This window comes from Phycodurus eques, chromosome 17 (genome assembly GCF_024500275.1).
Source record: "Phycodurus eques isolate BA_2022a chromosome 17, UOR_Pequ_1.1, whole genome shotgun sequence".
NCBI lineage: Eukaryota > Metazoa > Chordata > Actinopteri > Syngnathiformes > Syngnathidae > Phycodurus > Phycodurus eques.
In genome coordinates, this window is record NC_084541.1 from 17,654,840 (window position 1) to 17,677,512 (window position 22,673).

Genomic DNA, 22,673 nt, shown 5'->3' on the forward strand with positions numbered 1-22,673 from the left:
TGACTTCCATTAATTAAACAACTTCATTTTTGATAGCACCTTTAAAAATATGTATACAATGTCGTTAACAGACAGAATAGTACATTAAACATAATGAATAAGATGCCAATCATCATGCTCATTTATTGTATACAACCCAGCAACCAAAATAAAAACTAACAACGATTAAGAAAAAGTTAACTCATTTAACATGAATGTTATTGAATATTGTTTGAAAGTCATTTGTTATCCTGTTATAAGAGGGTGTGCACACTTTTGCAACCTCATTATGTCAGCTGTTTACTTTTACAACCCCAATTCCAATGAAGTTGGGATGTTGTTAAACATAAATAACAACAGACTACAATGATTTGCAAATCATGTTCGACCTATATTCAATGGAATACACTACAAAGACATTTAATGTTCAAACTGATCATTTGATGGCTGCAACACGTTCCAAAAAAGCTGGCACAGGTGGCAAAAAAGACTGAGAAAGTTGAGGGATGCTCATCAAACACCTGTTTGGAACATCCCACAGGTGAACAGGCTAATTGGGAACAGGTGGGTGCCGTGATTGGGTAGAAAAGGAGCTTCCCTACATTGCTGAGTCATTCACAAGCAAAGATGGGGTGAAGTTCACCTCTTTGTGTACCTTTCAGCATTAATGGTACCTTCACACATGTGTAAGTTACCCGTGCCATTGGCACTAACACAGCCCCATACCATCACAGATGCTGGCTTTTGAACTTTGCGTCCATAACGGTCCGGATGGTTCTTTTCCATTTTGGCCCGGAGGACACGACGTCCACAATTTCCAAAAACAATTTGAAATGTGGACTCGTCAGACCACAGAACACTTTTCCACTTTGCATCTGTCCATCTTTGATGAGCTCGGCCGCCGGAGAAGCCGGCGGCGTTTCTGGGTGTTGCTGATAAACGGCTTTTGCTTTGCATAGTAGAGTTTCAAGTCGCACTTACGGATGTAGCGCCGAACTCTATTGACTGACGTTGGTTTTCTGAAGTGTTCTTGAGCCCATGTGGTGATATCCTTTACACATTGATGTCGGTTTTTGATGCAGTGCCGCCTGAGGGATCGAAGGTCACGGGTATTCAATGTTGGTTTTCGGCCTTGCCGCTTACATGCAGTGATTTCTCCAGATTCTCTGAACCTTTTGATGATATTATGGACCGTAGATGATGAAATCCCTAAATTCCTTGCAATTGTACCTTTAGGAACATTGTCCTTCAAGTGTTCGACTATTTTCTCACGCACTTGTTCACAAAGAAGTGAACCTCGCCCCATCTTTGCTTGTGAATGACTGAGCAATGCAGGGAAGCTCCAACTTGGGCTTGTACTTCCCCTCTCAAATATATATATATATATTTTCCCAATTGAGTTGTACAGGTTTTAGGATATTAATGGTGGGGAAAGTTTTGAAATGATTTGGTCTCATCTTTTCTCTTACAAACAAAAAACAGCATTTGAACAGGGGTGTGTAGACTTTTTATATCAGTACTTTGACTTAAGTACAGAGTGAGTACTTTTCCCACCTCTGGTAACTAGAAAACATGGGTGGAGTAGAATCTGTCATATCAGATTATATGTTCCTTTATCATTGCGTTAAAATAAAAAAAATTTAAAAAGTGTTGTCATGACACATTTCATAACAAAGGTTTTCGTCCAAAGCATCTTCAATTGTGTTGCTTTACGCTGTGGGAGGGGTGAAGTGTCACTCGTGCTATGAGTTTCAAGAAAAACAAGTTAATGACACACTTCCTCGCCAAATGTGAGGAAATATTAATCGTATGAGGTCATGGGATTTTCTGGGTGCCACACGTGTGCTTTGCCATGTGATGTACAGTATTTACATTTAATAACATTATGTACAGTTTCAACATTATTACTGTGGGTAAATCACTTTAAATCTTAATCTTATCATCTTATCATTTCCACACTGAAAACAAGCCTGCAACCTTCGTGTGCTAGCCGAAGGCTGCATTCAGTCACTGCCCACTTGTAGTGTTGGTAGTGAGCTGCTCAGGTCTGCGTCTGACCCACAGTGGTGATATGCTGCAACTGCAGCCGCCAGATTTCTTAATAGAAACGGACATCATTATTTTGGAACAAGATAAAGAATTCGAGTACAGTTACTATCCGCTTATTGCTTGGCTTTTGCTACGATGACAACCGGGAGCAGCGCAAGGGTGTTGCGACAAAGCGAGCGACGACTAAGTGTTGCCAATTTAGCCACTTTGCCTCTATATTTAGTGACTTAAAAAAAAGGTTGTGTCCACAACTGGATAATTCATTTTATACACTATGGTAGGTATAGGATTTTATATTTTATAGTTTTTTGTAAGACTAATTGCATAATTTCTTCAGTAATTTTTTGAATTTTTTTTATTTTTTTATAAATAACAAAAAATGTAACACACAAGAACAGTCCAATTGCCTTGATTCAAATTTGAAGGGGGGGCGGGGGGCTCTGTACGCAGGGCTTCTATAAACGCCCCTGCTTAAACAGCTCACAGCCACCGTGCATCACGCACAATTTTTTACTTTATTGAAGGGAAAATTGGCAAGTTTCAATTACAGTATTTCCAGAACTCCTCAGCTGAATTTTACCATGGAAATTTACTGGCAACAATCTGGAAATTTACTGAAGATTACAGCATGCACACACATTATGACATGAACACTGCATACTGAATTTCATGCAAATGTACTCGAACAGACAAGTATGTCCATTTTTTTTTTTTTTTTTTGCAGTGACATTGTTGTGCTGGTGGTGGTTCATCGGTGCCACAGGGGCACGTTGAGCCGGCTGCTCCCCCGCTGAGTGGCGTCGTTGGGCGGCCGGCAGCTCTCAGCTCGTCTCGCTGTGGATTGTGGGAGTCGACGGAGCAAGCGACGGAGCATTCCTCGTCACTCACCGGGAGACATTTGACGCCCTTGTCTCGGCCTTTTATTTCACGTAAGTCCGCCGCGGCCGCTCGCCTTTCGACGTTAACACTGTCGCGGTTGGTTGTTGTGTTTCTTTCTTACCGAGCGAAGGCCGGAATTGGCGAGCTCTCCTCCGGGCACGGAGGGCCGGGCGAGACGCCGCCACCTCGGCTGACAATGTTGCGGAAACGCTTCGACGGAGCGTGCGCGTTCGTCGCCGCCACGTTCCGAACGCGGCGGCCCGTACAAACAACAACAAAAAAAGCCACCTCCACCTGGCACCGGACGACACGAAGCGTCTTTTAATAACCTTTCCGTTCGACTTTGGCGACCAAAATGGAGCACGATACACAACACGGCTCGTTGGCGTTCACAGCTGCCTCGAGCACACATTGATTACGTGCCATAACATTCCCACTATGGCCGGAAAATAACACATTATTCGCTCAGAATGGCATATTACCCCAATTTAAGAATCGTAAACCGAAGTATGTTCATATTAGGAAACTGGTGACGTTCGGGCTTCATTTGAATATTGGCTAATTACTGTGTCAACACGCCTAATGAATATGAATAAAGACATCATAATGACATATGACCAATCCATAGAGGGCATACTGTAAAGCTGACGTCCACTATGGCCGAATGGAAAATAGTTCATGGTTAAAGGAAAGCTAATGTAAAACGCACACGTGTGATGTTAATGAAGATGTCATTGAAAATGACAGGATGGTTCAATAAACCAATGTTTCCCAACCTTTATTGAACCAAAGCAGGAGTTCGTGGATACATGCCTAATTACGTTAGCCTAATAGAATAGTTGCCTTTGTCATTTTGAACTTACTGTTACCAATATATTTGCTAAAAAAATGTTGTCTTTTTTTGGTTTTTGGTTTCCAAAAACGTTCAAACACGTCTTGACAAATGGCAAAAATGCTATTAGGCCAACGGCATGCAGTGAAGACTTATTATATCTTCCACTAACAACCCAGGCTGAACTTGGCCCCTCCCCTTCATGCAAAGCTGTTCGTCTCTCAGTTGAGATGCATCACGTCAACATACGTCCTCGGCACCGAATGTTACTTTCAAGTCTTCGTTGGCATCCTGGAGCATTATAGAAAGAGCACAAACACTGCAAATAGGCAAGTTTTTCAGGAAATACTGCAGCTGGGTTCCACAGAAAAAAAACCGCAAACATGAATTAGCGGGGGGCGTCACTGTGTTGTTATTACTAAATTGATATTAAATATTAACATTCAAGTAAGTGTGCTCAATCAGTAACATGTCATATTATGTTAACCTTTACGTTCACCTCGGTTTCACGATCCAAAATGGTACCACTGTACCACGCGCAGATCAGCTGCCTTGAGGACACAAGATTACATGTCATAACTTTCCCATTATTGCCCAGAAATGGGGCATATTCACTTAGAATGGCTTTTCTTTTTTTTTTTCATATTAGAAACAGCTCTGTCCATGCAATGATAGACCAAATATTATCCATATATAATATCCTAAACACTTTCCTGTCATTTAAAACTGTTGATACAATTCTTGTCTAACAAGGAGCTGGAGAGCATTAACATTTTTTTTTTAATGGAACTTCCACGGAAGTCCACTTCTATGCCTTTCTGTGACTCTTCCAGTCTCTGCGTGTGCTCCATTTTGACGCCATTTCCGTGTCCCTGCAGGAGGCCCCCAGGAGTGGCACCGCACCCGTTGCCAAGCATGTCGAGTCGAGGAGGCAAGAAGAAGCTGACCAAGACGTCGCGCTCCACCAAGGCGGGCGTCATCTTCCCGGTGGGCCGCATGCTGCGCTACATCAAGCGCGGCCTGCCCAAGTACCGCATCGGCGTGGGCGCGCCCGTCTACCTGGCGGCCGTGCTCGAGTACCTGACTGGTGAGTTTGGACTTCGGATACTGGGAATGTGGTCATGATGCCGTAAACCAAGCATTAGAAAGGTTCTTATTGATTGGGGTGCGCCAGCATCAGCTTACTGTCTGTGAATGCTGATGATGAAGCACTTTTAGTCGTATCGCACAACCGAGGTTGGACTTCGGTAATTGGTAGTGGTGATTTGGCATCATTATCATTATTATTTTCTTGGAGTTGTCTGATTTTGCTATGAAATGACATCAACACATTTTTGAAAGATCTTTTCAATAAAAGTTAGATTTACATTTTTTATTTTTTTTTAACGAATGAACCTCTTAATTACCGAATATACACTGTATTAACATAAAATACCCTAAATGAAAATGATCTGTAGGCTGGAACCAGAAATAAAATAAATATTTTACTCAGCTCGCCAAAAAATTTTGCATTTTGAATTCTTGAGTTATTTTGAAGTTTGTGGAATGAATTTGAATATTTAACTGGAGGTAAGCAAGCTGAGCTGCAGGTGGCAGTTTTGTGCTCGTTCTGAAAGGCCACAAGATGTCGCCAAAGCTCTCTCTAATTACAAAAGCGGTGTCAAGGAAGTATATCGAAGTGATACATCTCAACTGAGGAACCAGATCCATCAAATATACTATGTCTCGTTTGTGCAGCTTACTTCTTTGCTGTTTGAGGAGACATTTTAGGAATGTAATATAATGTACAATTAAAAAAAATGGATCTCTGAGTTATGCGTGTTTTTAAATAAAACAAATTTCGATAAAGAAAAAAATGTACACAATTTTACAAGATGCATGCTTTTCGCCGTTCGGCAACGATATGGATCACCACCGTTCTTTGCGCTGTGCTTAAAGCATAATAATAAAAGCATCGATTTTTAATTTATAGTATTATGACGGTCTGTAACAAAAACAAACAGCAGAGTGTAAATAGAATTTTTCTTTGTGTGATGAACACAAACTTGGATTTTTTTGTATTCATTAATTAATTATTATTAATTTAGATGTTCCCTTTGGTGACTTTTTTTTTTTGTCCCGGAGAAGTGATGAGAGCGAACGGTGATAAGTGAAGCCTGCGGTGAAATAAGCCAGAAGGCACTCAAATATCAGCTGTCCGGCGCCACTTATGCATTTATTGATTACTCTCCTCTTCCTCCGATGCAGCCGAAATCCTGGAGCTGGCGGGAAATGCGGCCCGAGACAACAAGAAGGGACGCGTCACACCGCGACACATCCTGCTCGCCATCGCCAACGACGAGGAACTCAACCAGGTAAAGTAGTTCCGTGACAAAAGTCTTTTGAGTCAATCCTTCGCAGGCCCTTTGTTCTCCCTGAATATCAATTCTTCATTTTAGCTAAACATCTTAGACACATGTACACAATTTTGGGATGCAAGGTGGGTGAATTTGGTGTGGCAGAAGTTGACCAACGTCACGATAGGACAAGAATTGCCGCAGACACACTCCCAAGTTCTTGTAAGCAGTCTTCCCCGATGAGTGGAGGCTGTTATAGCTGCGAAAGGGGGAGGAACACATTTGTGTCCGCTTTTAAATTCTCGTAAGCAGCATGTGTCCCAATATCTTTGTCCATATCTCGACTCCCACGGCATGTGTTCTTTATCCTCTGCGAAGAACGACTAAAATTACAGCTGAGGAGTTGTGACGTCTCCTCCGTCTCCATGTATAATCGTGTGTCTGTATGATGCTGCACACCAGAGGGAGCAGCACAATATCCATGGAATTGAAGCTAAAAATTGTGGCAAAAACTGTTTCCTTCTTTATGTTCTATTGAAATGTCATTACTGTGTTTTACATACAGTAGTACAAAGTACCGTACAATATTATAGTGCTATTTTTCTCATTGGGGGAAGGATGGAACAGATTAATGATATATTTAATTTAAATTGGGAAAGATGATTTAAGATAGATCTCAAGTTTCACTTTTTGAACCTGAACTACCGAACTAAATGAAGCTTTTGACACGATTGTAAATTATTGAAATGGTCCTAAACCTTTTCCCGTCTCTCGTACAAGCTACTAAAGGGCGTGACCATCGCGGCGGGCGGCGTCCTGCCCAACATCCACCCCGAGCTCTTGGCCAAGAAGCGCGGCGCCAAAGGCAAGCTGGAGACGCCCCTCTCGCCCGCCCCAGAGAAGAAAGCCAAGCCGGCCAAGAAGACACCGAGCAAGAAGATGAGCGGCAAGAAGGGCGCGGGCAAGGCCAAGGTACGTCCGCGACGTCGCCTCCTTGTCACGATAGGAGTGACGTTTTGTCGCTCTGCAGAAACAGGGCGAGGCGAGCAAGACGGCGTCGGCGGACAGCACCACCGAGGGCTCGCCGGCAGACAGCTTCACCGTGCTCTCCACCAAGAGCCTCTTCCTGGGTCAAAAAGTCAGTCACACTTTTCAACTCTTGGGCGTCCTTCCTCCGCAAATGGGATGATGCATTTTGTCCCTTTTTACTCTGCTCTGCTAAAGCATGATCATTCATTTGCGATTTGATTTTGTTTGGTAACAACACAATGGGAAAAGCTCGGCTGGCCTACGGACTGATTTAATTTCCTGGAATTGCTCTTTTAGCAGCTCTGTGTGCAATAATACGCTTCACGGCTAACCTTTAATCCTCTAATGTTGTTTTGGGGATGCTCTGATTATACAGATCGATAAACACTTTCACATTTTATTAGATGTACAATTGTAAAACATATTTTTAAAATTCGTGTTGTTCAGGAATTATTGCCGTAAGATGCCACTAAGGTAAAGTGATTTTATTAGATTTTGCTTTGTAGTTTTATTAAGTGCAAATTGTATATCGTACATTTTAAAAATACTTCTTTAAACAGACTTCTCTTCCAATTTAATTGTATAGACTGGAGCTCAATTTATTAAAAATATTTTTCATGGTGTCATTTTTATACACCACAAAAAAAGGTATTCGAACAAGTGTATGTTCCCTTTCTACATCCACTTTATATGGATTTTATTAATTACATGAGTTCAGTTAAAGCAGCTATTGTTTCTTCAAAAAACTCAAATTGTTCATTTTGAAAAGTCCAAATTGTCCGCTTAGTTGTCACCATCAGCGCATTCCAGATTAAAAAACATGAATACTAACCTGATATCCTAATAAGATGAGGCCTGAGCCTTTATGAAAAAAAATAGACACCTATTAATAATAACAATAATCATAAACAGACACCTGGACTCTTTCCATTTAAATTACTTAAAGTACACAACAGATGAACGTACATACACGTGCGTTGAAGACTCCGTAACGTCCACTAACAATCCTGGCTAAATTTAGTCCTCCACGTACAAAAGTCTTCCTTGACACCAATTACTATTTTTCCATGAGCCAGGGCTTTTTAGCCATCTTGTGTCAGTTTTGGGAATTGCAGTAAGACAGCAAAATCGGGGGGCGGGACAAAAAGGCTTTTGGGTTCTTAAGATAAGATATGTTTATAATAACGAACTGGCAAGTCATGCTATTTTATACGTAAGTGAATTATAATGAATCATCCAATTATTAATAAAATACAATCATTCATATAATGTTGTTTATTGTCCATTTTGTAGTCACAGCAAAGCAAATCAATAATAAAAATACAAATGAATAAATACATTGAAGCAATTTTAGGAAGAAACACGGCTAACTTAATGCAACACATGGTCCAGATTCCAATTTTCAAATCCAACTTGTAAATGAAGGTACCAATGTGTTAGAAGACGCAACAAGTGTCCAGGTGTCCTTTGAGGCTCAGGCGGTGTCCATTTGATTTTAACGGCTTTGCTTCCTTCCTCCTTCCTTGTCGCTCTTCCTCGGCATGCCTCCTCATCCTCCTCCTCCTCCTCCCCTCCTCGACCTCGTCCCCGCCTCCGCAGCTCAACCTCATCCACAGCGAGGTCAGCAACTTGGCTGGCTTTGACGTGGAGGGGGTCATCAACCCCACCAACGCCGAACTCGAGCTAAAAGACGATCTAGGTGAGACACCCCGACACCCCTTCCTGGCCGAGCCCTTCCTCCGACCTTCCTCCGGCCACGACGGGGCTTTGAAACGTGAACACGTCAAAGGCCGCTGGCCGTGTTTGCGCCTCCACCTTTCGGGTGACTCCCTGTCAGGCGGCCCCTTTCTCGGTTGAGCTCCGCCTCCTGCCTGACAGGAAGTTGACTGCCTGCTTTTCACGACAAACTCACTTAGTCAGAAGCCGGAATGTATAATGTACATACACAAGTATTCAAGAAACCCATCTAATTCAGTCTTTAGATGCCATTAAATTGATAAATAAAATGCGTTTGGTATTCTGACTAAATGAGCTCCCCGCTTCCGTCCTTACCCACGATGTCGTTTCCTGTGATGTCATCAGCCGGTGTGTGTGGTGTGGTCGCCGTCTTGTTTGACCGCCGTGTTGTTTGTCGTTCATCCGTAGTTGCAAGTTGTCCAAGCCGACATTTCCGTAGTGGAGAGCGACGCTGTTGTTCACCCGACCAGCTCGGCCTTCTATACGGGCGGTGAAGTAGGTAAAGGAACCAGCCAGCCTCCATCGCTTCAGGCTGCCGAGTGGTCTTCGGAAAGCCGCTGCTACTGCTGCTGATGCTTCTTGTCGCTGTTTTTTGCCACAAATTCAATGACTCACATTCATTTAATGTGACCTGCTAAACACCAATACAAGAGTTGTGTCAAAAATCACGCCTGTTTTGTTGCCCTTTTCTCGCTAGAAAATATAACTACAACCACAATAATAATATTTTGACATTGCTCTTGTATTGGACCTTTGGCTGGATTAACACTACAGGTCCAAGTGCCCAATTACGATTTGTCTGTACAAGGAATCACGAGCTTTCGCAGCGATAGGACCCGCCCACGTTGGGTGAATATCGACGATATAGAGAGACCATATAAAGAAACATGTTTTTTCAAAATAGTTGTACTGCTCCCACATTCCTTAAGTGCCGCCTGAACAACACTGGATTGTTAATGATTACATGAAAATGTGTTGTACGACGGCGGCACGGTGCAAATCCGTAGGTGTGAATGTGAGTGCGATCGGGCGCTGCGATTGGCTGGTGGGTGTACCCCGCCTCTCGCCCAGTGTCGGCTGGGATATGCTCCAGCACGCCCGCGACCCTAGTGAGGATAAGCGGTATGGAAAATGGATGCATGGATAGGATTGTACGACAGTACAAAGTTAAATACAACTGACTGACAGTGATTTCCCCCCGTGCTCGCTCCACTGGAGGAAGCATGCGTCCCACTACCACACTTTGAGACTCACTGGTCAATGCTTTCTATGTAGTTTAGATAAACAGTTGGTGTTTTTAAACGCGTTTATTTCAACAGGGAATTGGTGGTGATGATCCGATCTGTACATTTACTCTGCACTGACAGTATCCATTACGTATCCGATTCTTTGTCAGTATTGTTTCGTTTGAACCACAAAGTGTACTGTGAATCCAGCCTTAGAGCGCGCAGGCTTTTGTTTTAGTTTAATATCCAATATGACGCCAAATCCGCTTGCCTCTCTTAGCTTTGACTGCTCCAGTCACCTGACTTAGTTTGTCTAGTGATACCGCAGCCAGATCGTGACATCTTGTGGTGTTGATTCTTTTCCGGCGTCTCTCTCTAACATTGCACTTGAGCTCCAAATGTGACATCACAGTTGAACGTGTCCTGAGTCTCAGGAACGAGTGACAATCACAAGCTCACAGATCTAGAGAGAGACAACGTCAGATGATTGACAGCATCCGTCCACCCTCCTGCCTGCCTGCATGGCTGCCGCCGCCTCTTTGTCCTGTCTTTTTAAGGTGTGTGTGTGATCGCTTTCTCCCTCCTAGGTTCTGCCCTAGAAAAGAAGGGCGGCAAGGAGTTAGCTGAAGCGGTGCTGGAAATGAAGAAAAAGAACGGGCCCCTCGTTGTGGCGGGAGGTAAGTGGGGATGGAGCCTGTAGCTAATTCAAATAAAGTGTGGGGGAAAAAAATGTCAAATATTTTCTAGATGCCCTAGAATCGTGCCCTGAGGAACACCAATGTTGGTAGTTGACAGAAATTTTCCCTGTTAACATGCATGTTAGGTTCATTGAAGAGTCTAAATTGTCCGTAGGTGTGAGTGTGAATTGTTGTCTGTCCTTATGTGCCCTGACGACCAGTCCAGGGTGTGTCAGCTGGGACAGACACCAGCTCACCCGTGGTACTAACAAGCACTGGGGCTGTAGAACACGATTGACAGACGAACCTTATCTCACCCCCCCCCCCCCCCCCCCCCCCCCGTCTCTCCTCAGCGGTGTTGACCGCCGGCTTCGGCCTGCCCGCCAAATACGTCATTCACTGCAACAGTCCGGTATGGGGGTCGGACAAGTGCGAGGAGATGCTGGAAAAGACTGTGAAGAACTGCCTGGCTCTGGCCGACGAGAAGAAGCTCAAGTCGGTGGCCTTCCCATCCATCGGCAGCGGAAGGTGAGGCAAAAAAATCTTATTTCTTGGTCGTTATTATTCTTTTCTCAATAAATCACCCTTTCGAATGCTTTCTAATACCCAAAATATCACCACATATTCCGGGCATGTTCATCCCGGTTTCTACCCACCCCCTGAAAACAGTTATACTTAACAATACAAAATTTAGCAGGCATGTTTATCAGGAGTAGACCCACAGAAAAGTCTCCAGAACCCATGCCCGAAGAGACACAGGAAGTCTGCCGCTTGGGTTTGAAGTAGCCAGGGTTCTAAAGTTGGCGAGCTTGACGCTTACCATTGGTGTAGTTGGCTGCTGCTAACGCTCCGCCCGTTATCCAGGAACGGCTTTCCGAAGCAGACGGCGGCCCAGGTGATCCTGAAGGCAATCTCCAGCTACTTCGTGGCCACCATGTCGTCCACCATTAAGACGGTTTACTTCGTGCTGTTCGACAGTGAGAGCATCGGCATCTACGTGCAGGAAATGGCCAAACTGGAGGCCAGTTAAAGCTTTGCTAATCATTTTTTGTTTCAATCTTTCTAAACGGCCGGGAACTTGTTTTTGCATTACATTTGTATTCTTTCCTATGTGGGTTTTAATTTCCTAAAAAATTGTTTTCCAAACAAAGTTGTGCACTGAGTTGACCTTTTAATGCAAACAGTGTCGAATAAATAAAAGAGGGTTTAATTTTCTGTAAAGAAAAAAGAAACGGGTATATGCATGTCAACAGCAGTATTGATAGTTTAAAAACATCTTTTCACCTTAGTTTTCATTTCTGTAGCGCTCTCTCTGTTGCCTTTTTTTCTGTCAAAAAAACTTTTACGTTAGCTTTTTGTGTGTGTGTGTGTTGTGTCGTGTTTGTTCCCTTCGTGCCCTGCAGAGAATTTTGTTTTTATTTTTTAATTGAAAATGTTTGTTTTTAAGTTTCACCCCCCCCAAAAAAAGGGTAAAATTAATAATCACGTTTATGGCCATTAAAAGAGAAAAAAAATAGTTTTTGTTGTTTTTTTTGGGGGGGCGGGGCACTGCTGGTTTTTAAAGATGTTTCTATGGATGTTTCTAGATGGAGTACTTGTGGAAAAGTTCTAGTTGAAAGTAACAGTTGATTATGTTGTATGTTTAATTTGCACATGTTCAAAAGGCACTGTTTGATTTGGAAACCAACACTGGCGCACGTTGTTCTTTATGTATGCGTGTGTGTGCGTGTTTTGTCCTCATTTAAACGTATATAAAAAAAAAAAACTAAAAAAAACTTTTAAGGTGGAGGTGGTGTAACTGTTGTGGCCGCTAGATGGCGCACTGTGATCGGTCAGGTCCTCCTCACTTTGGATTTGGGTTTGATGGACGTTAAGAGTCAAGAATTTTCAACTTTCTTATGATTATTAAAGTTAAAAAGAAATGCTTTCTAAAGAATTATTACATACATTTGCTGACTACACAGACAAAAAAAAATCTGTACACACTCGGATAATAAACTATCTTTGAAAACAAAAATTGGAGGATTGTGTTATCTTATGGGTTAGTCTTAAACTAGGTATTTCCCAAAATGGAGTGCAAAAACGTGGAATTTAAAAAAATATTTTGTCAATTTAGGAACAAATGTAATCTGGCTTCTCTTTTTTTTGTTTCTTTTCCCCCCCTTTTTTTTGGTAGAATATCATTTGATAAAACATTCTGTACTTTACCTGCAGGGCATTTTAATTAATTTTATAAATTCTTTAGAAAATCTAGTAAAAAAAAAAAAAACTGTTCCTATTGAAGTAAAAAATAAAGCTAACAATTTACTTGTTTTTCTTTTGCTTATCCCCAGGGCTGCAAATAGTTTTTTATTCATCCATCCCTTTTCTGTACTGCTCATCCTCATATTAATTCAAATAAATTTTGTCAAATTCTTTGAAAATTTACTTCAGCCCTGCAAAAATGTGGATTCAATTTTAATTTTTAAATTATTGCTTTATTTGCAAATTAATAACAAAAAAAAGCGCAAAAGGAAACGGGCTACTTTTCTACTATTTTATATACAAATTAATAAGTACTTTAAAAAAACCTACCTCATTACCCTCAGTGGTGAAAAAACTAAATATAAAAATACTAAAATATATATATATATAATATATAAATATATATAAATATATAATACTAAAAAATATATAATACTAAAACTATTTTTTTTAATTAATTTTAACGAATCTTTAGGGTCTGATTTTATTTTTATTTAGTCGTAAGAAGCCCCCAAAATGTCAGTAATTTGTATTATATTTAAACGAATATGAATTTCCGTTGCAGTGTTCTCTGAAAAAAAAAAAAAAAAAAAAAAAAGTCAGACCCAATATTGAAATATTTTTATGGCCTATTGTCAGTTACTAAAGTGCTTTTGTTGCTGTGTACGAGAAGGCTGTCAATCAGTGACAGCAGGCTTCACTTCACCCCTGTTGAACTTTAGGCCATGATTTGTCCCTTATCCTCCAGTTTATTGATTAAAGCTGCCTGTTTAAATTAGTGTGGTGACATAATTCATCAACCCTGTAATCATGGAATGTTACAGCAACATGAATTTCTCTTTGGTTGCAAAATTCTGTGAATATTCAAAATCGGTGACTCTCTATGGAAATGAACAGGAATTAAATGGATTTTGCGGGGAAGAAACTACAAATGTACTCAAGTGAAGGTTGGGTCTTAATACAGAATTTAAATATAACTGGGGGAAATAGATTTGAGCAACCCTGCCAAATTTGAATGATTAAATAAACAAAATTAAAAAAAACAAGTATAAAAAAAATGAGGCTTCAAAATCGTGAAAACTCAGATTCGCACCATGAATCACTGATGTGAACGAAGCCTTTCAATTTCTTCTATAGTGGGGGAGGGGGAAACTCGTGCCCGAGCCGAAGTGCGTCACTCGTCACCATTTTAACCACGCCACAAAAATCACAAAAACTGCAATGGTGAAAAATCTTAACGCTATATCTCCACAATTCAGTACAACATAGTTGTCAGTCTTTGCACGTGTTTTCAGCAATTATCTTTAAACGTATTTAGAAACAGATCTCGAACGTAACTTTACAGGGATGCTGAATAAATTCAATTGGAACGTCCACACCAGGACACAAGGGAAGGAACAGCGGGTGGTTCCACGGAGTCAATTGGGGGTCATTTTCCCAGCCATCCAGGGAGGCCGGGACCTGAGACCCCCTCCGAGGGCAGCCCATCTGAGGCCTAATCCCCAGGAAATACATCCAGGTTTCACCCACTATTCCCCCCTTCCCGTCCACCCCGCATCCATCGTTCCCTTGCATCCCACCATCCAACCATCCCGCAAAAAAAAAAAAAAAAAAAAAAAAGCTACGTAAATTCAAAGCATGTGTCCCGGGCAAGGGCCAATCCAAGGGCTGCGTTTCCCAGAGCCCGTGCTGATGAAATTTTATTCTTTGCACGAAAAATTGAGTGAGGGCGGAGGGAAAACATGGAATAAAATAAAGCAAACATTGGAGAGAAGATCAAGGAGGAGGAGGAGGAAGAGGCGGAGGAGAGGGTAAGAAGCTGGTCAATGCTTGGAAAAAAAAAAAATCTTCATAAGTTTCTTTATGAGTGCGTTCATGGGTCTGATCTCCAGATATCCACGAAATACAATTTTCCCAGATGACAACAAAGTGACCTTGTTATCCTGGGAAAAAAACAGACTCGTCCATTCGACAACTCAAGATTGACAATTTGCGTGAAGCACATTTGTTTTTTTGAAGCATCTATCGATATTTCGATCTCGTGTGACTTTTGGCAAGAGAAACGAGATACACCCTAGATTGTTCCCTAGTCTATCGTGGGGTACTTGCACACAAACAATGATTCGCACTCATATTATGGAACATTTAGACTGTAAATTGTCAGTGTAAAAAGAAAATGGAAGAGGCCCTAAAACGGTGCCTTGAGGAACACCAGCGTTGATAGCGGACCAATAATGAATTATCTTAGCCGATCAACATGGGTGAATACTGGATGATCTAAATTTTAGAGCCTTCAATGAGCGTAACATGTTTGTAGAATGTGGTAGCAAATCAAGAGATTCACATCCAGAACCTTACGACTGTCAGGTCTAAGGGCCACATTTCCCCCCTCCGTTCTCATCAGCCTTTGTCCCAATCAGGGTTGTGGGTGAGCTGGGGCCCAATCCTAGCAGATTTCGTGCATTCTCTTACACTATATATATAGTCATGAGTAACAGGGGAACGTTTTCTTTACACACCAAAATCAAGTTTTGTGCAGCCCCGACAAGTAGAATGAGGTCTTTGCGAGAGCGTGGACCTCCTCAATCCCTGATTTTGCGCATCATTTGATTCCCACCACTTTTATAGGTCAGACGTATTTCATGAGACTCTTTAGACGTTCACTGGATTCATTGTACAGTCTACAGGATGTGACATCCGTATTTCCTGCTGTTGTAAACTGAGAAAAGTCAAAATTGCTGGATTGATCCAATTATTATTCTTTATTTTTTTGCATAATTCACAAACAAAACATTGATGGCAACATGATACAAGCAAACAAACAAAACAGTATTGGACGGTTTTGTTTTTTGGGGGGTGGGGGTGCACAAACGAGGAGTACGACCGGCGTCCCTTAATAATCTCCCGATTCTGATTAAAGCAGACCCCCCCACCTTCTGTCCCCCTGACACCCGCAAAAGGGTTAAACCCGTCCCCGGGCTGGCCTCCTCACACTTAGCGCAGGCAACCCGATAGCCGGCCGCCTTTTGATGGCCTGATTCCCCAGCTTAGGAGAATAAATTAAAAGCAACCCTCCTCCTCGGAGCGCACCGCGGCTGCTGATTTTGGATTTTCATCTGGAATGGGAGCTTTTCCCAGCCCTCCTTAACCTCCTTCCCTCCCGCCTGTTTCGGGGCTGTACATATTTGGATCAAATATGCTCCTAATGGAAGGCCGGTGCGGCTGTCAATCAAACAAAGGGTGGATCGAGCTTCCAAATATTGTGTCCTGATCCCGTGTTCTCGGGGTGAGGAGCTTTGAGCTGAGCCCCCCCCCCCCCCCCCCCGCGCGCCTCCACCTTTGTTTTTTTTAAATGGTGGAGGGCGACTCCGGAATGCTGATGTGCGAGTCCGCTCCATCGCTAAAAGCAACAGCGTTCGTGATTGCTCGTCCAAAATTCAACTACCGCGTTTGCACATTTTTGGGGAAGCCGTTCTCTGTTATTCACTGAAAAACTCAACCATTCGCTGTTTTTGTGTTTGTGCTCTCCGAAATGCCACAAGACGGCGGCAAATTTGTCTTGGTACCAAGGAACTATTGAACTCAGAGGCCGGAGTCAATTACTTGCAGTTTTTCGCCATTCACAGCAGTAGTCGTGTAGTAGTATGGTTTAGAATACACATCGCCGTTCACTTTTAACAAATGTATCTTTTCACGTTTTTTTTTATCCTGTGGAACTTATCCTAAGCTATTCAATTATAGACACTACCTGTTTTAATAATAATAATAACAACCAATGTATTTGCACTTTGTTACATCCCACGGCTGCTAGTTCCTTGGACTTCATTGACAAAAAGTTCTCAGAAAAAGAAATACTCAAGTACAGACACATGAGAAATCTACTTCGGTACAGTAATAAATGATTTGTACTTTGTTACATCTCAGCACTACTAGTTACCCTTACATACTTGTAATGATGTCTGTGTTTTTTTTAATCTACAAAATGAAAAATCTACTTTCGTACTGTGAGTTACCTTTATTTACATACATGAGATAAATATAGCAACGTAAAGTACTCAAGTATACTCAAGTAAAGTGCAGATATCTGGAAAAACAAAAATCTTCTTTCGTACAGTAACAAAGTACTTGTACTGTTACTTCCTACTCTTATTGCATTGTGCCTGAGGTGTACCTAATTAGGTGTCCTTTGAGTGTATATGTCATTTTGGGAGGAGACACAGAGACAAAAGGTCCTCGAACGCATCACCGCAGCTGTAAATTGCCTTTTATTGGTGTTGGCCAGGTCTCGGGGGTTATAGTGAGGTTATCCAAGGCCGCGCACACACACACATATTCCCACACCAGATAGCATGTTGCTACACACACCCACACACACTTTGCGCGTGTATGTGTTTGTGCGCAGGGTTAATCTGAGGGCCAGATCCGCCGGGGTCAAGCCCGCTAGATAAACTCCGGCCCTGGAGGTTCCCGCCTCTCGGCGGATCTGCAAATCATTAAGCTCAAGGTGATTCACGGCGGGTTCGCACCCAGAGGATTGCGGGCCGCGTCCGGGAGGGACCCCGCCCGCCCCGCCGCCCCCGATCTCTCCGCCCTCTGTGGTAGCTGACGAGAGCCACTCAAGGCACCTGCGGAGATAAAAGAGGGCTCGCCGGTGACAGGCCGGGGATCCCCATGCAAATCACGCCTCCTCCTCCGCATATCGGATCCCGTGCGAGGCTTTGCGGGTCAAAAAGCCGAAAGAACTCGTCCCTGCTTGAGTTTGAACGCTGACGGCGCTTGAAAACTGGCGACGTGAACAGCGCCAAAGAAGAAAAAAAAAAAAAAAAAAAAAAAAAGAAGAAGAAGGTCTATTTGTCCAGCTGGTTTGGAAAACTGTACAATGATGAAATAAGTGTATAGCTTCAAATGGTGGCCTCAGCTCGGCTAGACGCCGTCCCTCAATTAACAGCTGGCGGTGATGCGCACCTGAAGAAATAAATGCCTCACCTCAAATACACACAGCAGGAAATAAGAGACAGCTGGTGGCTGGAATGCATTTTTATTGGAGAATTACGTTGAAAGGATTGAACGCATCCAAAAATAAATGCCTCACCTCAAATAGACACATACATTTTGACCCCAGAAAAAAATAATTGTGGTGGATTAGCTGGTTGTTATTCAATCTTACCATAGAACTGGTTCAAAAAGCAATTAGAAAATGGAGAATGAAATAAAATAAACACCCCACTTCAAATATATGCATCCTTTTTTGCACCACAAAACAAAACAAAAATGGTGATGCTGTAATCAACATTTACTACAAGTATTAAAATTACGTGATCACAAGTAAACACCTCACCTCATATAAACCTACTTTTCTGTCTCAAGATCGAAACAACAGGCGGTGCCATTAGGAGTTGGTAAGAATATTTTACCATATAACTGTGTTGAAGCTAAAAAACTAAATTTTCATAATAAATAAACACCTCACCTCAAATAATTTTTTCTTTTTTTTTTCCCTTTAGGAAAATAACGGGCGGTGCCATTTGTAATTTATATTTCCTATAAATCTGGGTTGGATAAATGCCTCACCTCATCTAAATGCCTCCTTGTCACCCTTGAGGGAAGACTTGTCTTTTGTGTGTGTGTGTGTGTGGGGGGGGGGGGGGGGGCGTGGGGTGGTGGTTCTGCCCACCTGTCAGTCCACACATTGCCAGTCAGCCGGCGGCTAATTGGGATCCCAACCTTCTTAACGGAGTTGCGCACCTTAAAGCTTTTTGATGTCATCACAGACGGAGGCCGCATCCCACCCACTCCCCAAATACCCCCCGCCCCCACCCCACCCACCCGGGAAGAACAGGAGGATGACGGCTCACCCCAAGGGCGAGCTTTGCTGACTCTGGGAGGCTTCTTCCTCTCCTTGCAAATACAGGTCAGCTGACTCAGCATTTCTGTGTCCGTGAGCTCCCACGTCATCGTCACTTTACGGCGATTTTTTTTTTTTTTTATGCCTTTGCTGTTTGGGGGGGGTCACAGACGACTCCGCCTCCCCCACCCCAGCCCGACTGACGCCAGCTGACCTTCTCGCAGGCTTAGCGTCACGACACGAGGCTTTGAAGCGATCTCCGTGGAGACTGTGTCAATCCCCCCCGAAATGCAGTGATACTTTGACTTAATTTTGATTTGTAATTCGAATCAATTCTCCTCATTTAAAATGTACATCAATCGAAATGACATTAATCTCTTCCAGCACCCCACCCGCCCCCAATTTTTTTGAATTGACGAGAAATACCACTGTATCGTAGAAAAACACAAAACATTATACAATGTAAAGAAATTGTGTAATTACTGTAGTGCTGTAGCATCTGTGTTCTATGTGTGCCTATAAGGGGTGTGGCCTAGCGAGTGACACCAGGAGCCGGAGTCGGATTGGTCTCTTAGTCTGCGTGTGAGCATCTGGGTGTGAGTCATGGCCCACAGCAGCTCCTTCCGAGTGTTAGCACTATTTGCCGGGCGTGCAAATTTACCCAAAAACTTCCGATGGAGACAGTTTGACCCCGGAACAGATTATTTCCATAGAATTATTTCCAATGGGGAAAAACATCAGACATGATGACAGATGAAAGGGAGATGGATAGGATGGATTTGGGGGCTTCTGTTAAAATGCCTGGATGCAAAATGTGTTTGCCTGTGTGCGCTGCGTGTGTGTGCATGTGTACGTGTGTGTGTGTGTGTGTGTGTGTGTGTGTGTGTTATCACGCCTACGTGGGCCACACATGCACATCTTTTCTCCCTTGTGTTTTGGGTGTCTGGGTCTCGATGCGTTAAGCCGTCACCCTTTCTACTTCCAGGAAGACAGGACCTCCAGCCCGGACCTGTCTCTCAAACACACTCAAACACACACACACACACACACACAGAGTCAGCTGTCCGCCATTTTGAGTTCAAAGTCCATGAGGACAATGCGGCCCAATTAGGAGCTTACAGGCGGATTTTGGGCCTTTGGCCGCCGGCTTCGCGCACATTAACACGCGTTATTCGTATGTGTGTGCGTGCGTGTTCCTTTGTCTTTTTCTTTTGCAACAAAATCCAAAGAAGATTTACAATTGACTGAAATAATGATTCTTTTCTTCCTTTTTTGCAGATTATTTGTTATACTGAATAAAGATAGTAGTAGCTTGACTCAAGAGTGCCCCAATTTATGAGTATATGGAAAGAAAATACCATTGTTGTAATGTTCTTCTTCTATTTTGACTTCATTGTCTTATTACGTCATCATATTATAACTTTTTTCCTCATCATTTTAAAACTTTATTCTTACAATAATTATCGAAAAAAACACCTCTTGTAACTTTTTTCTCATAAAGTCGCTACCTTGTCCACCTACAATTACAATTTTACTCTATAATATTTTTGGCTTTATTCTCTGATTTATTCATTTGTATATTAAGACTTTTTGCGCCGCTGATATTAAAACTGTATTTTAATAAAACTTACTTTAAAATGTTTGATTTTTTATGTATTATTTCTGTCCATTTTTTCTTCATAATATTATAAATATATTTATATGTATAATGTTTTGTTACTTGATTCTCTTATGCTCACATCATATTAAAAATGTATTCTCATTGTAATTTGGTTTTCTTGTAACTTTTTCCTGTGAAATAAAATTTAGAAAAATACCATAGGAAAATTGGAATCAATTTCAACCATTTTACACCAAGTACAACCTCAACGATGACTAACTAAACAGAATTTATCCCTAAAATCTGTACAGTGCTTAATAATATTCTAAGCCTTTTCCACAGTTGCCACGTTAACACTGCACTATAGCAATAACTATTTATTGAAAACATATTGCACATAAGCTCAATAGAAAATGTATCTAAATAAAGTAAAAACAAAACGGTCCTTAAAGATTACATGCAAATGTATTGTACTCAAAAGTGAAAAACAACTGAACTGTACTTAGGCGGTAATTTCACATAGCGCACTTTGATGATTATGTTATCATATGAAATACATAATATGAGGACACGTTTTCTTGCGTGGGTCTGGAACGCGCGCGACGATCCTCCGTGACCATTCAAGGCCCACGGCATCCCATAATAAGCTTCATTGTGCATCCAGCGTAACTGGAGATGAGTCGGGAGTCCAGACAGAGCGGCTGCCGCCGCTAATCCTCCCGAACGTGCCGACGCCCCCGATCCATCGGAAACCGGAACAGGCCGAGCCCATTTTAGCCCGCGTTGATGTTACGCGACGACAACAAACAAACAAACAAACAAACACACGATGAACATGCTGACGTCGCTGCTCAGCTGTGCTTGGATGAGTTTGGTGTGGAGGAACAAGCCCTAAAATGATGCCTTTATTGTATTAGATAATTACATCATATTCATTTTTTCCCAGTATATTATTTCAATTGTATTGTTATAATCACTTCAAATAAAGACAATTCTTGTAGCTTTTTTTTCCTCATAAATGTTTTACTTTATTCTCTTTTACAGGTTGTCATATAATCTTATAACATTTTCCCCTCATACAATTCAAACTTTATTCTCATAATATGTAAATATCATTCTTGTAACATTTTCCACTTTGAATGACGACTTCATTCTTGTACTACTGCAGCTTGAATCTGTTATTATATTATACAATTATAATTACAACTTATCCTCATACGTTCGAAACCTTATTCTCACAATATTTATTGAGAAAAAATATTCTTGTAACGTTTGTTAAATGACAACTTCTGTAAAATTATGAGTTGACTCTTGTAATATTTGACTGTATCATATACAATAGTTATCTAACTTTTCCCCCTTATAATATTCAAAAAACCTCTCATGATATCTATGCAAAATAAATACTATTATCATAACATTTTCTACTTCAAATGACGTTTTTTTTTACACGTAATAATGTTTACTTAAATGTGTTATTGTTATACTTTATAATTATATATTACAAATATTTATTGAGAAAAAAAATCTATATTTTCTTGTGACTTTTCCACTTTTTCCTCTTAAGACCTTTTTCCTTATAAAACCTCATTCTCAGAATATGCATTGAAAAATGACTGACTATTGTAACTTTTCCTCATAAACCCATAACTTCAATTTTCTATTTTTTTCATGTCTTTATATTGACTTTTTTTTAATATTCTCACCCAAAAAAGGCAAGCTTAGATGTGTTCGGCGTAGAAGAACAAATGTATTACCGCCCCAGTCGAGCGGACGTTGACAACAAAACCGTGACGAGCGGCAACAAATGGCGCCGAGACCCCCGTGTGAGACCCCCACGTGACCCTTCCGGGGGACATCGATGCCAGAAACACAGAAAAATATCAAATACGTCAACGTGGACATCATTTATCTTGCCTGACTTTGATTATTAACGTCGCTCCAAGTGAGTAGAGGATCATTAGTTTGTAACTAAACCACTCAGAAGAAGAAGACGACGATGACGACGAGCTTTTCAGTGACATCGAGACGCACCAAGGCCTAAAGAGGAGCTTCAAGCTACAATAGCATTAGCTTGTTCCAATCAAAATACATTTTAAACACAATTAAATAAGTTTTATTGAAATGTCGGGGTTTTTTTTGTTGTTGTTTTTTTGCTCTCCTAGAGGGGAGGCCTCGTTTAAAATTCAACAGGATGCTAACATTAGCATGCTAAATAAGGCAAAAAGTAAAATGAGATT

At 41.7% G+C, this 22,673-nt stretch overlaps 1 protein-coding gene across 3 annotated transcripts; it reads left to right on the forward strand.

Annotated features, from left to right (window-relative positions):
• Positions 1-2,517: 2,517 nt before the first annotated feature.
• On the forward strand, positions 2,518-12,533 carry LOC133415797 (core histone macro-H2A.1). 3 transcript variants are annotated; one of them, XM_061702204.1, is made up of 9 exons: positions 2,518-2,957; positions 4,618-4,826; positions 5,987-6,093; positions 6,856-7,047; positions 7,106-7,213; positions 8,704-8,803; positions 10,655-10,744; positions 11,098-11,272; positions 11,609-12,533. In XM_061702204.1, exons 2-9 carry the CDS (start codon positions 4,655-4,657, stop codon positions 11,772-11,774), a joined length of 1,110 nt encoding a protein of 369 aa, XP_061558188.1. In that variant the 5' UTR covers positions 2,518-2,957; positions 4,618-4,654; the 3' UTR covers positions 11,775-12,533. The 3 variants fall into 3 exon arrangements, with proteins under 3 accessions (XP_061558188.1, XP_061558189.1, XP_061558190.1); XM_061702205.1 differs by lacking the exon at positions 8,704-8,803 and adding an exon at positions 9,250-9,340 and having other exon boundaries at positions 2,753-2,957; XM_061702206.1 differs by lacking the exons at positions 11,098-11,272; positions 11,609-12,533 and adding an exon at positions 9,250-9,340 and having other exon boundaries at positions 2,753-2,957.
• Positions 12,534-22,673: the final 10,140 nt, after the last annotated feature.